The sequence below is a fragment of the Borostomias antarcticus genome (genome assembly GCF_949987555.1).
Source record: "Borostomias antarcticus genome assembly, chromosome: 19".
NCBI classification, from domain to species: domain Eukaryota; kingdom Metazoa; phylum Chordata; class Actinopteri; order Stomiiformes; family Stomiidae; genus Borostomias; species Borostomias antarcticus.
The window spans coordinates 21,963,202-21,980,186 of NC_140252.1; the positions used below are offsets into that span (position 1 = coordinate 21,963,202).

Sequence of the window (16,985 nt, forward strand, 5' to 3'; positions counted from 1 at the left end):
GAGTGCTCTCTCTGGGGGATATAAGGGACTAACAGAGTGCTCTCTCTGGGGGATATAAGGGACTAACAGAGTGCTCTCTCTGCTGGGGGATATAAGGGACTAACAGAGTGCTCTCTCTGGGGGATATAAGGGACTAACAGAGTGCTCTCTCTCTGGGGGATATAAGGGACTAACAGAGTGCTCTCTCTGGGGGATATAAGGGACTAACAGAGTGCTCTCTCTGGGGGATATAAGGGACTAACAGAGTGCTCTCTCTGCTGGGGGATATAAGGGACTAACAGAGTGCTCTCTCTGGGGGATATAAGGGACTAACAGAGTGCTCTCTCTGCTGGGGGATATAAGGGACTAACAGAGTGCTCTCTCTGGGGGATATAAGGGACTAACAGAGTGCTCTCTCTGCTGGGGGATATAAGGGACTCTCTCTGCTGGGGGATATAAGGGACTAACAGAGTGCTGGGGGATATAAGGGACTAACAGAGTGCTCTCTCTGCTGGGGGATATAAGGGACTAACAGAGTGCTCTCTCTGCTGGGGGATATAAGGGACTAACAGAGTGCTCTCTCTGGGGGATATAAGGGACTAACAGAGTGCTCTCTCTGCTGGGGGATATAAGGGACTAACAGAGTGATCTCTCTGCTGGGGGATATAAGGGACTAACAGAGTGCTCTCTCTGGGGGATATAAGGGACTAACAGAGTGATCTCTCTGCTGGGGGATATAAGGGACTAACAGAGTGCTCTCTCTGGGGGATATAAGGGACTAACAGAGTGATCTCTCTGCTGGGGGATATAAGGGACTAACAGAGTGCTCTCTCTGGGGGATATAAGGGACTAACAGAGTGCTCTCTCTGCTGGGGGATATAAGGGACTAACAGAGTGCTCTCTCTGGGGGATATAAGGGACTAACAGAGTGCTCTCTCTGCTGGGGGATATAAGGGACTAACAGAGTGCTCTCTCTGGGGGATATAAGGGACTAACAGAGTGCTCTCTCTGCTGGGGGATATAAGGGACTAACAGAGTGATCTCTCTGCTGGGGGATATAAGGGACTAACAGAGTGCTCTCTCTGCTGGGGGATATAAGGGACTAACAGAGTGCTCTCTCTGGGGGATATAAGGGACTAACAGAGTGATCTCTCTGCTGGGGGATATAAGGGACTAACAGAGTGCTCTCTCTGGGGGATATAAGGGACTAACAGAGTGATCTCTCTGCTGGGGGATATAAGGGACTAACAGAGTGCTCTCTGCTGTGGGATATAAGGGACTAACAGAGTGCTCTCTCTGGGGGATATAAGGGACTAACAGAGTGCTCTCTCTGGGGGATATAAGGGACTAACAGACTGCTCTCTCTGGGGGATATAAGGGACTAACAGAGTGCTCTCTCTGCTGGGGGATATAAGGGACTAACAGAGTGCTCTCTCTGGGGGATATAAGGGACTAACAGAGTGCTCTCTCTGGGGGATATAAGGGACTAACAGAGTGCTCTCTCTGGGGGATATAAGGGACTAACAGAGTGATCTCTCTGCTGGGGGATATAAGGGACTAACAGAGTGCTCTCTCTGCTGGGGGATATAAGGGACTAACAGAGTGCTCTCTCTGGGGGATATAAGGGACTAACAGAGTGCTCTCTCTGCTGGGGGATATAAGGGACTAACAGAGTGCTCTCTCTCTGGGGGATATAAGGGACTAACAGAGTGCTCTCTCTGCTGGGAGATATAAGGGACTAACAGAGTGCTCTCTCTGGGGGATATAAGGGACTAACAGAGTGCTCTCTCTCACAGTTTGCACACTATGTAGGCAGAGGTTAGGAAGTAGCCCACAGGCGTGGTCTGTCTTTTTTCTTTATGTTCTTTATTTGTTTGTGTTCTAAAAAACCGTAAATGTGATGAAGTGCTTTTTGTCTCCGACCCAATTTGTCGGATTCTTACAATATATTTATTTTCTATAAAGGGCTGACAAGCCCAAAGCTGACAGGCTCAGTACAAATAAACAACAATAAATTAAAATAATTTATAACAACGGATATTATTAGCCTTTTAGGCAACTCAACCTTGCGGTAAAGGATAAGACTGGTATTTAACATTATAAGCCAGGTTATAAGGTTACACAATCATATAGAACGGCAAAGTTTTGACAAATGTTGCACTCTCAAGATATGACCTGTTGCCGTTAAAGCACACAATGGCTCAATAGTGCATCTAGAAAATCCCTCAAAAACATCATAAACTCTTGTTTTCAAAGACCCGAAACAAAGTATTCACTGGTGTCTGTTAATGTTCTGACCAAAAAATTACCACAATGTATGATTCCTAATCAGATTTTATTTTAATTTAAGCATAGAACTATTTTCAGTACAGTAGTGCAGTACAAGTGCAGTACATATGTAAACGTCCAGACCATGCCTAACCTAACCCTAACCCTTGACCTTTGGGAGGTCTTGACTGAGTTTGGAGGCTACCTTAGAAGAAGAAGAGCCGCTTCTGAGTCACAGGTCTACACAACAACAACAACAAGTTGGGAACCCTAGGATTGCTTTGCAGCTTGTATTTCATTGATAGTGTTGGGTAGAAGTGTTTCTTGATTAAAACAAATATGGGACGTGGAGGAATCTAAACAAGCCGACATGAATAATTATTGGTGGCGATATTTTTGTCAGAACATCAATGGACACCATTGACCACTCGGTGAGTTTCCTGTCTTTGAAAACGAGAGTTTATGATGTTTTTGACAGATTTTCTAGATGCACCTATTGATTCATGGTGTTTGTTAGCGGTCTCATATTTTGAGAGTGCATGTTTGTCGAAGCTTTGATATGGGCTGTTGCATATGATCATAAATAACCTCATAACATGGCTTATAATGCTAAATACTGGTCCTATCCTTTAAGTAACAATGGATATCATTAGCCTTGTAGGCTACTGAACCTTGCGTTAAGGTTATTTAACATATGGTGAGTTTACTGGAGTTTATGTTTTATCATCCATTTTGTGTGCAGTTAAGGATATAGATTTTGCAGTCCTGGAGGCCGTAAATGAATCATCCTGAAGTCTCCATCCTTCTGTGAAGCCCATTCCCTCCAGAGAGGAAGGAATGGATTTACATGCTCTTTACCTTAGGCGGTGGCCGTCCTCCTGCCCTCAACTACATCAGCCACAGTGTTTACAAGGCCTCTCCTGGTCTCTGAGGAATCGCCACCAGAGCTGCTTGGCTGCCAGAGGACACAGGTCATTTATCATTGCTATTAAAAAATACCCAGGACAAACAGCAGAGCGCCAATGAATTACAGTGAACTCTTCTCCCAGAACGTAATTTCTCTGTTGCAGTTTTAGGCCTAGGTCTGTCTTCTTCCTCTGGGACAGATCTCCAAGATAATTGAAACTTGACAATAATATTCCCATGTTGTATTAGTGGTGGAGTTGAACATATGTTTGCCAGAGGCAATATGGTTTTAATGTTTCAGTTCACTCATTCGATTAATCAGGCTACAACAGTGGCTGAACACAAGTTTGCAAAATGTTTACCATGGTAAATTGTGATAAATGTGACTTAGGTAAAAGGTGTTAATATTGTTTCAGACTTGTTGTAGATGTTTTCAATGAATTAGCATGAATGTGGTACACAGCAAATGATAGATTCTGACTGAACAAATACTGACTTTATGAACAAGATGTTGAGTTCTCACTGGTAGTGTGTAGTCATAACTCTAGCCTACAGAGCCAGGCTTTGAACACAGGCCTAGTGTGGCCACCATCACTCCAAACCGTCATCATAACATCAACCCTTCATTGATTGGTGTCATCATCAACTAGTTTTGAAACACTGAAACCAAGTAAAGCACTGTACACATTTCTGGATGTCATCCTTCTTCTTTGCCTCAGCCAGCCCATGCTAGTCACTGCCACAGAGTCCCACTGAGGTATCCATCTTTGTCTCGGAAGCAGATGGCATCTTGGCAGATGCTGAGATGGAGGAACAGGTAAAGTAATCAACGCAGCAGAGGTCTGTCGCCGGTTTATAACCCACAGATATTAGCAGGGGCGTCGTTCTGCCGCGTCCTGACAATGCTTTGCTGACAGAAGAAGGAAGGTTACCTGCTGATACTCCATTAGCCAGAGCAATTAACAAATGCTATATTGTCTTTACGCTGTTTGAGATCCCAGCATGTCATTTACATGGGGTGCCCTCCGCAAAGACGTGTCTCTGATTGGAGATGTCATGGGGTAATGTTTGCAGTGAGTCTTTGTTCGCTGAAACGATTTTAAGTGGCAGATATTTTATAGGAATCTATCATACCCTCCCACGCTCGCCTCTTAAAATGGACTCTAATATGTCTTAGACTTGACCCCCTATAGGCCCTCTATGTTGGGGAGCAGGGCTGAAAATTAACTTTTTGGCTTACGGTGAGTCACCTGCCAAGGGGACTGTAGATGAAAAAAATCTACCGGCCAAGTATATATTTTTTTCAGATAGCCTTCTGAAATCTATTTCTAAATTTTACCTGCATTTGGCTGGTGGCAGGTGTTAATTTTCAGCCCTGTTGGGGAGTGAACATTTCATTACTACTGGATCCAGCTCTGCTCATCTCTGCAGCATCGTCTCTGACGGCACCCATGGGCCACAGAGAGGCAGACGTTACAGGGAATGTACCTGGAGGTGTGTGGGGGTTATGGATACATTCATTGTGTGATGATGATCCAACAACAGTCAGGCCCTGTGATGAGACAGCTGTTCATCTACTGTCGGTGTGGCTCTTATGGGAGATGAGCCGCTTTCTTTTACATCCCACTTCAGAATTATCCACCTGTTTCCTGCACCTTGTCAAACAGAGGAGAGGAGCACCACCATGATATGACTCGAGAGATCATCATAATGGGACCACAAACCTCTTCTCAATTAGTGAACCTGTCGTCCCCCACCCATGATGCATCATATACAGTTGTTGAATGTGTGAGTGGAGTGAGCTTTTGTAGTTTAGATTTACCTATAGAGCCGGCATATAGGCCCAACATATTTGTTGTCTGGTCAAAAATGTAAGCATTTATTCAAAAGTAAATAGTGAATTAAAATATCAATGACTAAAATAGTTAATATAAAAAGAACCGACAATGTAAAAGAACAAAAAACATTGAAAACTCGTCGAGCAGAGGGTGGAAGCAATATTGATGAGTGTGTATTTGAATGGAAGAGAACACACATGCCGCAGCGACATTTCACTGTAGGCTACATTGTACACTGTACCATACTACTGTACCATACACTGTACCATAACACTTTACCAAAACACTACTGTACCATAACACTGTACCATCCTACTGTACCATAACACTGTACCAAAACACTGTACTGTACCATACCACTGTACCATACCACTGTACCATAACACTGTACCATAACACTGTACCATAATACTGTACATAACACTGTACCATACTACTGTATCATAATATTGTACCATAACACTGTACCATAACACTGTACCATAACACTGTACCATACTACTGTATCATAATATTGTACCATAACACTGTACCATAACACTGTACCATAGTACTGTACCAGACTACTGTATCATAACACTCTACCATTCACTGTACCATACTACTGTACAATAACACTGTACCACTGCATTACTGCATATTCGCTAGCATTACTGCATATTCACTCCCATTACTGTATATTAACTACCATTACTGTATATTCACTCCCATTACTGTATATTCACTCCCATTACTGTATATTAACTACCATTACTGTATATTCACTCCCATTACTGTATATTAACTACCATTACTGCATATTCACTCCCATTACTGTATATTCACTCCCATTACTCTATATTCACTCCCATTACTGTATATTCACTCCCATTACTGTATATTAACTACCATTACTGTATATTCACTACCATTACTGTATATTAACTACCATTACTGCATATTCACTCCCATTACTGTATATTCACTCCTATTACTGCATATTCACTCTCATTACTGTATATTCACTCCCATTACTGTATATTAACTACGGTTACTGTATATTTACTCCCATTACTGTATATTCACTCCCATTACATTAACTACCGTTACTGTATATTTACTCCCATTACTGTGTATTCACTCCCATTACTGTATATTCACTCCCATTACTTTAACTACCGTTACTGTATATTCACTCCTATTACTGTATATTCCCTGCCATTACTGTATCACTCCCATTACTGTATATTAACTACCATTACTCTATATTCACTCCCATTATGGTATATTCACTCCCATTACTGTATATTAACTACCATTACTCTATATTCACTCCCATTATGGTATATTCACTCCCATAACTGTATATTCACTTCCATTATGGTATATTCAGCCCTAGATGTTGAAGAATGTTATTTTGAAGCTTATGCCATTCTTGGCCACTTTTGGCTTTTCACCCTCCATAAATCGATCTGCAGCTACAGTTCGTTCTCTAAAGGCGGCTAGTGGGATATTCACATATACAGTTCGTTCTCTGAGGCGGCTAGTGGGATATTCACATATACAGTTTGTTCTCTGAGGCGGCTAGTGGGATATTCACATATACAGTTCGTTCTCTGAGGCGGCTAGTGGGATATTCACATATACAGTTCGTTCTCTGAGGCGGCTAGTGGGATATTCACATATACAGTTTGTTCTCTGAGGCGGCTAGTGGGATATTCACATATACAGTTTGTTCTCTGAGGCGGCTAGTGGGATATTCACATATACAGTTCGTTCTCTAAAGGCGGCTAGTGGGATATTCACATATACAGTTTGTTCTCTGAGGCGGCTAGTGGGATATTCACATATACAGTTTGTTCTCTGAGGCGGCTAGTGGGATATTCATACAGTACGGCCAGGACCATGCTACCTTTCACCCCCATCCCACTTCCTATTCAGATTGGAATCAAACCAAATAACGTCTTACCTTAATGACATCATGTGTGTCAATTGAGGAAAGCTTTTGGTTAAATACTGTACGTTTGAATTGATGTGCAACACAACTTCAGTGTGCTAGCTTCTCACATTCACTCCAGGATCAGTGTCTATTCAATTCTGATTGGGGAAATACATCATTGCATACAAGTTGCTTGTTGAGAGAATTATTTTACTGACAGCTCAAAGAGAAAGCTGCTACCAATTGCAATACATTTTTGAACAACAATCTTTGATGAGCTCAACAATTCTGGGATATCATAATCCAATCTGACCCCATATGAAGATGTACTATCTGGAAGTTGCACATAACAAAAGATACAATAAATATATTTTTCTCTACAGGTTTCTCACAGCCCCTGGTTCAGTCTCCCTTTAGCTGTGTAGTACAGTAACACTGCCATCTAGAGGATCTGTGAAATCTACAGTCCCAATCCAGAGGTGCATGGCATTCTTAGTGTTTATAATGCTTGCCAAATTGTCAAAATGATCTTAGAGGAACATAGGCAAAAGAATACAATGGATGTTTGAATTGAGTTACATATGAGTCACTCTTGGTCAGTTGACTGCAGAAATGATGAGTGGTGAACAGAAAATACACTTACATGTCTGGAATCAGACCAAACCGAACCAGAAAGAGAGTGGTATCATGCATAGGCCTGGTATCATGCATAGGCCTACACTGTTAGAGTAAACTGAGAGTGGTATCATGCATAGGCCTACACTGTTAGAGTAAAATACAATATTTCTAACCAATAAAGATGATCAAAATCATCTAAAGCCACATTGCTTTAGAAAGATGTTAGGCTATAGATGCCTACATGTTTTCTTGCCAAAAACGATCCTACCAAGTGTCTTGATTAGCAAAACGCCCATTTGACTAAATTTCTGTTATGATTATCTGACCACAGCAAATACACTGATCAAACATTGGTAATGAACAGACACTTTAGCTTTAGGCATCAGGATATACAGTAGGCCTACACAATGAAACCTACAAAAACTACAGAGGACCAACAGATAGAGTATTGATCCAAAGTTTGTATTGGAATCTATTTGTAACCTCAGTATTTCACCTTATATTTCACTACCTTCCGTCTACAGCTACTGGTGCCTACTCGTCTTCATGGTCGTGAAAGAACTCATGGCAACAGACAGTAACCATGGTGATGAAAGTCATGAACTCCTGGAAGTCGCACTCGGAGTCTCCGTCTGAGTCCAGACTCTCCATCAAACTGTCCATCGTAGCCTGGTCTTTCACTTGCTGAGAGCAAACCATGACATGGATAAAGTCAGAGTTATTCCAAGTTAATTAATAATTAATTAAGATCATTAATGATATAATTTTGTTCTGTAACTTACTCCCAGCAGGGTTGGTAGTTCATCATTTATCAAGTCCTTCAGTTCACTTTTCTTTAATTTATGCTTGTCCCCTTCTTTCTCTGCATGCTTGTGAAAAACGTCAATAATGGTGGCCACTGAAGTCTCCAAGTCAGTCATTGCTCTTTGTAATAGGCTGGACAACAGCAGAAAGAATGAATTTTCATATATGTTACTATGTAATAACTACATCAGGACATGTTGATAGCACAGTAAAATATAATGATTTAGCACAAACTAAAAAATTATTTATTTATACAAATGTAATTATTTTTTTCAATAGGCCTAATGAAAAAAGTCTATAACAACTATGGATCCATGTCACAAGCTTGTCAAGGTATCAAGGTATTAGGCATTAATGAAATTGCCCTTGGAAACAATGCGTAATATGACAGAATTCCAGACTTACCCGTGCGTCTTGGACGGGAACAGAAGATTTTGTGATCAGAGCGAGTAGTGGCAGGGACATGGAGACTAAGCTTTTATAGTGGGGATGGGGAGGGCTAAGGCTGTGGACACAGGACGCTGCCAGTCTAGCACACTGACCAATAGCCTCCCCCCAACACCCTCACTCCACTAGCTGTGTCCTTGCACACAAGTCACCATTGATAAGTATAACATCCTTTGGCATCGAAATATTCAACTAAAAAAATATTTTTTGAAACTCATGATTTTGGAATTTGGATATCAAACGAGACAATGTGCTTCTCAACAAGAATGTATAAACTGGATATTAATAACAACCATGGATATCAAACTGTATGCCACATCTGATATCTGCTATATTTGATCATCCTTAGAATAATAGATTAGACCATACAACATTTTATTTTCTTTCCTCCATTGACATTTACAAAGTACAGCCCAAAAGATCATCAATCCAATTTGGGATGAATAAACATACAAGTCGGTAAACACTGATGCCTCCCTCTCTTTAAGTCTCTTGAATGTATAGAGCATTATCTATGTATGGCGATTCCTTTAGATCTCGCTGGACCCCTCTGGTCACCTCCCTTCCCACCAACATTTTGTGTTCAGGCATCTGCTCTGCAACAATGCTCTGCTTCAGAGGAAATGGATGTCTCTGCATGTCAATGAGGAGATTCTTTTCTCTGGTGCAGTTGGCCAGACGTGTGCCCTCTGCCCCCCAAACGGTGCACCAAACACACAGACACAAATGCTGAAATGCTCTAAAGTCTAATGTCTAGTGATGCTTCAAATCTGTCACTTCATCCATAGAATACATATGGAAGGAAACAAGCTACGCACTATTGAAATAGCCTGAATTGTAGTCATCAGTGAACAGCATTGTTAAGGGTGTGAACCAGAGAGGCTGTGAGCACATGCTACAGTTACAGGAGCAAACGGTGGAACTACATTAACCAACACAGAAAAGCATCTTTCATCCAACTCTGGATTCCTGTTGGACTGACTTCTCCCTCCTCCAAACTCCTTTGTCTTGCTGCTGTCTCATTTGCATGCTGGACAGGAAGCTGTTGGGTGAAAGTGCTATTTATTAAATGATCAATGTTTCTTTGTCTCCTCTGCGATACACTTCTCATTCTGACACAACAGTGGACCATTGTTGACTGAAACATTGCCTTTGTTTGCAGAAAATGTGTGTAAATGATTGTGGTCAGATGGCTGTATCAACTTTCTGTCTGTTTCTGACTCTCTGCCTGTCTGTCTGTCTGTCTATGTGACTCTACCTGTCTGTCTGTGTGTGTGCGTGCGTGCGTGCATGCGTGCGTGCGTGTCTGTCTGTCGATGGTATGTTGGTCTGCCTCCCTCATTGACTGTACTGAGGCGTGGTTCTTTGTCCTTTCATAACTGAAGCCACAGTACCAGGAGGAGTATCCCTGGACCTTTCATTACTGAAGCCACAGTACCAGGAGGAGTATCCCTGGACCTTTCATTACTGAAGCCACAGTACCAGGAGGAGTATCCCTGGACCTTTCATTACTGAAGCCACAGTACCAGGAGGAGTATCCCTGGACCTTTCATTACTGAAGCCACAGTACCAGGAGGAGTATCCCTGGACCTTTCATTACTGAAGCCACAGTACCAGGAGGAGTATCCCTGGACCTTTCATTACTGAAGCCACAGTACCAGGAGGAGTATCCCTGGACCTTTCATTACTGAAGCCACAGTACCAGGAGGAGTATCCTTTGACCTTTCATTACTGAAGCCACAGTACCAGGAGGAGTATCCCTGGACCTTTCATTACTGAAGCCACCAGGAGCCCTTGGACACACCAGAATCACAGTACCAGGAGGTGTATCCTAACCCTAACCCTCACCCTCCCTTGGACACACCAGAATCGATATGACCAAGAAGTACAAATCACAACAAATCTATCAGTACCTACTGGTATACATTGGTATTGATAGCTGGAGCCTTGTGTGTCTATTTGAATACTAATGTTTGTGTTTGTGTCCATGTTCTGTTTCTGTCTATCTCCAGACTGCTCCTCCTCTGGTTCACTAGGGACAGAGGCCTCCTGCTCGCTAACCCTAACCCTAACCCTAACCCTAACCCTAACCCTAACCCTAACCCTAACCCTAACCCTAACCCTGTCTATCTCCAGACTGCTCCTCCTCTGGTTCACTAGGGACAGAGGCCTCCTGCTCGCTCTCTCTCTCCCTCCCTCCCTTTCTCTCTTGTTCTCTCCCTCTCTCTCCCTCCCTCCCTTTCTCTCTCGTTCTCTCCCTCCCTCTCTCTCTCTCCCTCCCTCCCTCTTTCACTCTCTCTCTCTGAAACGTGTGAGATCATCCTCAAGCTCTGCCGTTGCCATGACAATGTGTCATTACCACTAGCTGAGCTCAGAAGGTTTGCCAAGTGTCTGACTCATCACCTGGCCAGAGCTCTGGAGGCCGGGGTAGAAGGATACCAGCCCTTTTCATGAGTATCACTTAGAACTACTTTCTGTTATGCAACAATATCCTTCTTTAGCACAAGTAGCTTGGACACAGTAACGATAGTGTTGGACTCAGTTGGACGGAGTTGTGGTTGAAGGCAGCGGGGGTTGGGGGGGCTTGGTGTCCCGTTCTCATTAATTCACATTAATTTCTGGCATGCCACGGCGATTTGAGCTAGACAAAGCATTTGTTTCCACAAGGGGGTGAGAGAGAACCCCCCCACCATCCAGTCTCAGACCCCCATGCACCTGTAGTTAGCGTCTATTCCATTTTTCACCACAAGATGGGAGTAGCTGAACACTTAATTACATGGGAGACTTCAGTTCAAGACAGTATTCAGTTATATTCAGTTATTAATAGATTGATTACTGATGACTATTAAGCAACAGTCCTTATGCGCTAACCCTCTGGCCTGGTTCCATCTGAGTGACTATCTACTGCATTGGACTGGATACACTGGGGGTCACTCTGTTGTCCACTTGTTCCAGATCAGTGTCAGTGTTGTCCGTGGCATGGTTGGCTTCCTCTTCAGTTTCTAGAACTTTGTTTCAGAGATCTCAGATCAGACCTAAATCTGTCATTCAGATCTCAGATCAGACCTAAATCTGTCACTCAGATCTCAGATCAGACCTAAATCTGTCACTCAGATCTCAGATCAGACCTAAATCTGTCACTCACTCCTAATGCCATCTGTGTGTTGTTCTTCATGCTGTAATATCTGTGATTTCTACTGTGGCCTAACCCTCTCCAAACTCTCCCTATCCCTAACCCTCTCCAAACTATCCCTAACCCTCTCCAAACTATCCCTAACCCTAACCCTCTCCAAACTATCCCTAACCCTCTCCAAACTATCCCTAACCCTAACCCTCTCCAAACTATCCCTAACCCTCTCCAAACTATCCCTAACCCTAACCCTCTCCAAACTATCCCTAACCCTCTCCAAGCTATCCCTAACCCTAACCCTCTCCAAACTATCCCTAACCCTCTCCAAACTATCCCTAACCCTAACCCTCTCCAAACTGTATTCAAACAGCTCTATTAGTAATAGCTGAGGAATTATCTATATTGTGTATTTGTTTGTATTGGATTCAGTATAGAGGAATATACTGTAAGATTGCCCCATGTACACTTGTTGTCAAAGGTCATGTCTGGTGGAAATATTTTTGAATACCAACTCAAACCCACAGATGCTGTAGCCTACAATACGACAGGCAAAACAAGCTTTGAGACACTGTATAAAAGACTGCATGTGATCAGCCTCAGAGTGTCCAAGTGGCTTTATCTCTCATCACCCGATAATCCTCTTTCCGAGCTACTCTCACTCAGGATAGGCCCGGAGATACAATCCCCACCATGATCGGCTTACGGCCCCAGATCAGAGCTCTCCATCCCCAGAGGGAGACAACACGCACACTCAGGTGACCTTCCAGACAGACAGACCTTTATCCTGCATGACACTTACATTTCCTGTATACCAATTCTGACTCTTCGACAGTCACAAGGACATCATTTCGCTCAATGCTTGTGAACATGTATACAAGCAATACATTATACATGCTGTAAAGACCTATGAATTTCGTTCCATTGACTTTTTTGGTTCCGTATTTGTGAAAGACCAGCAGGAGTAATTACAGCGTGACTTCCTGGTTTGTTTTGTGTACGTGCATGTGATCTGGTGCTGCAGAGTACGTGGGCTCATTTGCACAACAACAATAACAACAATAGGATTAGGACGATAGCTAGGAGCAGATATAGGATCCTAGTTAAGAGTGTAGGCCAGTCTGCTGCTGCTGTCTGCCGAGGCCAGAGACTTCGCTAGTGGTTCAGGGTTAGGTTAGGGTTAGGGTTAACCCTAACCCTAACCCTAACCCTAACCCTAGGGTTAACCCTAACCCTAACCCAGACGGCCTGCTATGTAGTACTGGACAGTCTGTCCATCAGCGTGGGTTAGGGTTAGGGTTAGGGTTAGGGTTAGGGTTAGGGTTAGGGTTAGGAGGAGAAGCAAGCCTAACCCTAACCCTAACCCTCCAGCGTGGAGGAGAAGCAAGCAGGCGGGGATCAGGGCAGAGCTTCTGTGATCTCTGATAGGAGAGTACCAGGACCTAGGCTAGGCAGAGATTCATCAAAGCAGAGTTCTCCATCGGGGGCACGGCTTACGGAATGGCACACCTTCAGGCTACAACGGGGGTAAATTGCATTTAATAATCTCTTTTCTGTCTTGAATATGGAATATGTACAGTATTGGGCAACCTACTCTCTTCATGCTTTCGTCAGACCTAGAAAAGTATAGAGATATTGGAAGAGGATTTGTAACAGACCTCAGGATTATGTTATGAAGTATTTGATTGAAAGAAGCCTCTGTTGAATAAGGGAATTTATAACATAAATTACCTAGATTATTATAACCCATATTGCCTAAGCCTCTTTGAAATCTAGTCATAACCTTTAGAATCAGTGACTATTCAGAAATCAAACTCTATATGTCGACCTTTGTCCTCCATAATACGTACTGTCATATGACCAGAGTATTCCACTAAGACTAATCCTAACCCTAACTAACCCTAACCCTAACGAACCCTAACCCTAACGAACCCTAACCCTACGACTAACCCTAACTCTAACTAACCCTTCTCTCCCTCATTAGGCAGCTGAGCCATCAGTCAAAAAGCAAATTAACGTCTTTCTCAGAGGCTGTGTACACGCACCTCACCCTAACCCACACAGCTGAATATAACCATTTAAAAAATGTTTTTAAGTCTCACTTGGCTTTGCTTATTTTTTAGACTGAAATTGATGTGGTAGTATAAATCAAATCAAACTTTATTTATATAGTGCATTTCATACACAGAGGCAACACAATGCGCTTTACAGAGATTAATGGGAGGGTGGGCATAGGTCCCACCCCTACATATTCCAGAGGGAAACAAAACCAGGCCAGGTCCAGCCTGGCTTATGTGCGTAGCTGGCTTGTTTCTGTTCAGGACTAGTAGGACGTAAGCTAATCATGCCACTGAAATAGCTGTGAATTGAAATGACATGAAATAATGTCTGATAAATTAAGATAGGTCTTGTCACTTGGACACATCAGTTCCAATGCTTCCAATGTTAATCCAGCACAATAAGAGTGTGATAGCCAGTTAGCTCATGAGCTCACAACAACTAGCAGCAGCTTCCATAACATTAATGGTAGCAGTCAGTGGCTAAAGCAGCAGCTACACTGATGATTCCTGTAACGTTAGTTATTTTGCTGCAATTGGTTCAACTTCTGTTTCTGGACAAAGGTAAGGGATAAACCCAGATAACACAAGGCTAGCGGACCTACAGCGGGCTAGTGATAGTAGGCTAGGCTGAAAAGGTACGTCTTGAGATCTCGCTTTAAGATTTCCATTGTTTCGGCCCTGCTTAGGCACTCTGGCAAGGTGTTCCAGAGTGTCTCTTGGTCCTGGCTTTTGGAACTGTTACGGCCTGCTCACACGCTTCCGTTTCGTCAACGTATGGCGGAAGGCGTGTCTGCTGCACGCAACAACAACCAAATCCCGCCCTGCGATGACGTCTTTCTTCGTCAAGACATCTGATTGGTTGGCAGCTCCAGCAACGCATCTGAAAGTTGAACATTGCTCAACTTTCGACGCTAGCAATGCAGGCAACGCAACGGGACAACAACGGAACCAGAATGCCATTCGGCTGTAGCCATTGAAAGTGAATGGCATCCGTCAATGTTGACGCATCAAACGCAAGCGTGTGAGCGGCCCGTTAGGAGTTCAGTACTTGAGGACCTGAGGGGTCTGTTGGGCATGTACCTGACAAGCATGTCTGAAATGTATTCAGGTGCCTGACTGTGGAGAGATTTATAGACTAATAAAAGTATTTTAAAGTCTATTCTAGAATTGACAGGTATAAAGCTCCCTAGCCTTGGTGTTGATAGCACAGTGCTTTCCCTCGTGGAAGAACAGCAGCTCTGCTGAGAACTTCCAGAGGCTAGATTGAGAGGGTTTATCCCCTGTACATGTGTATCTCACAGACCTCAGCGGAGGGAAGTGATAACTCTTGGTGGAAGCCAACCAAGCCAAAATACCTGCCTCCTGACAGCCTCCTCTCAGCCTCCTGATAGCCTCCTCTCAGCCTCCTGATAGCCTCCTCTCAGCCTCCTGATAGCCTCCTCTCAGCCTCCTGACAGCCTCCTCTCAGCCTCCTGACAGCCTCCTGACAGCCTTCTAGACATTATGATGCCAGAGGAAACTCACAACCAAAGTCTTTGAGTAGACAGCTGTTGGGAGGAGGTACTCTAGGGCATTAAAGTGTTGCCAATTAAAACTGCAGCACTGGAGGCATCTGTTATAAACTAGCGCTAATCACCATTACCACGCTCTGCTCAAGCACCTCTTAAAGACTGTTAAAGTGTACAAAATATTAAATATTCTTTGGAACATGCACACATTTGAAATGAGCCTACACTAAAGCCCCCTAAAAGATGTAACTCGTGCAGACAATGTCCCTGAACAATCCTATTTTGGGGTCTTTAGTTCACGTGGTCCCAGAGCTATTGAAAAGAAAAGGTAAAAAATGGAAGATAAAAATTCATATAAAATAATGTGAGATGAAATTGGTGAAAATGAAAGGTGTATCTTGTGCAGCAATTTTCCCTGAAAAATTAGTCTATTTTGGTGTATAGTTTGGGTCACGTGGTACCAGAGCTATTGAAAATCAAAGATTTGAAAAAAGTCATATAAAACGGTCATTTGTAGACGGCCCCTAACATTTACGTTGCATTGCGAAGAAGCCGGTCTTGAGGACCGTTGCGGAACCGCTCTCAACCCCGGCTTTCGGTAGGGTAGAGTCGGCGAAATAAGCGTCAAAGAGTCGGTGAAGTTCACCTCGAATATTCAACTGGAATATCCAAAATCAAAACAACTTCACTTCGCTAAATAACTTGCAATAATAATATTTCACTGTGCCTGTCACAAGGTAACTGCAGAAAGTAAAGTTCTGCAACAATGTCAGTGTGGATATCACTTCGAGAAAAGGCTGATACATCAGTCATAGCTATCCAATTCACCACGGATAGGCTACTAGCACTCTGACAGGACAGAGTGAATTACATTTTGGGCGGTGGTATCACAGAAGAGGATGAGGTCATTGTCACTCAGAACTAAACGTCTATTGAGACTACTACTGTAGAATTGGTCGAGAATATGATCGCCCTTCTGTTCTGATACATGGACGAGAGAACAGGAGTCCGCGCAGGAAACAATACACAAACACTCGGGCTTCTGTCGGTGTCCGATAAGGTAATGACCTTAATGCACTTTGAACTGCCTTCACCCAAAGCCTCTGCCTTGTATGTAGCCTATATGTCCACTCCGAATACAAAGACATTAGGCTATTCTAAGCTGCAAGCACCTGCCTGTCAAGGCATGCTGGTAACTAATGTGTTAAAAAGAGGAGGAACACAAGCCACACAACCCAGTGTCTTTAGAGCCCGTCTACTGACATCAGTTGCGTTTAACACGATAGTCTTTATACAGTGAGAGCTACTCATGACGAAAGATGGGCATGAAATCCAGTGCAGTATCGTATTTTCACACAATCGTATAGACATGATTAGCGTCACTCATTCGCTTCTAGTCTCCTCCTACCCGTGATGACATCAGCTCTTGCCGGAGTGGTCGAGCCATTATCCAACACTCGAAGAGGGAGAGAGAGATAGAGAGAGATAGAGAGAGAGAGAGAGAGAGAGAGA

The 16,985-nt window shown here is 43.3% G+C and overlaps 1 protein-coding gene across 1 annotated transcript; it reads right to left on the reverse strand.

Annotated features, from left to right (window-relative positions):
- Positions 1–8,061: 8,061 nt before the first annotated feature.
- Positions 8,062–8,447, reverse strand: s100b (S100 calcium binding protein, beta (neural); the record flags this gene model as incomplete). Its single annotated transcript, XM_084453630.1, has 2 exons — positions 8,062–8,211; positions 8,310–8,447. 2 exons carry the CDS (start codon positions 8,445–8,447, stop codon positions 8,062–8,064), a joined length of 288 nt encoding a protein of 95 aa, XP_084309756.1.
- Between the last annotated feature and the right edge of the window lie 8,538 nt (positions 8,448–16,985).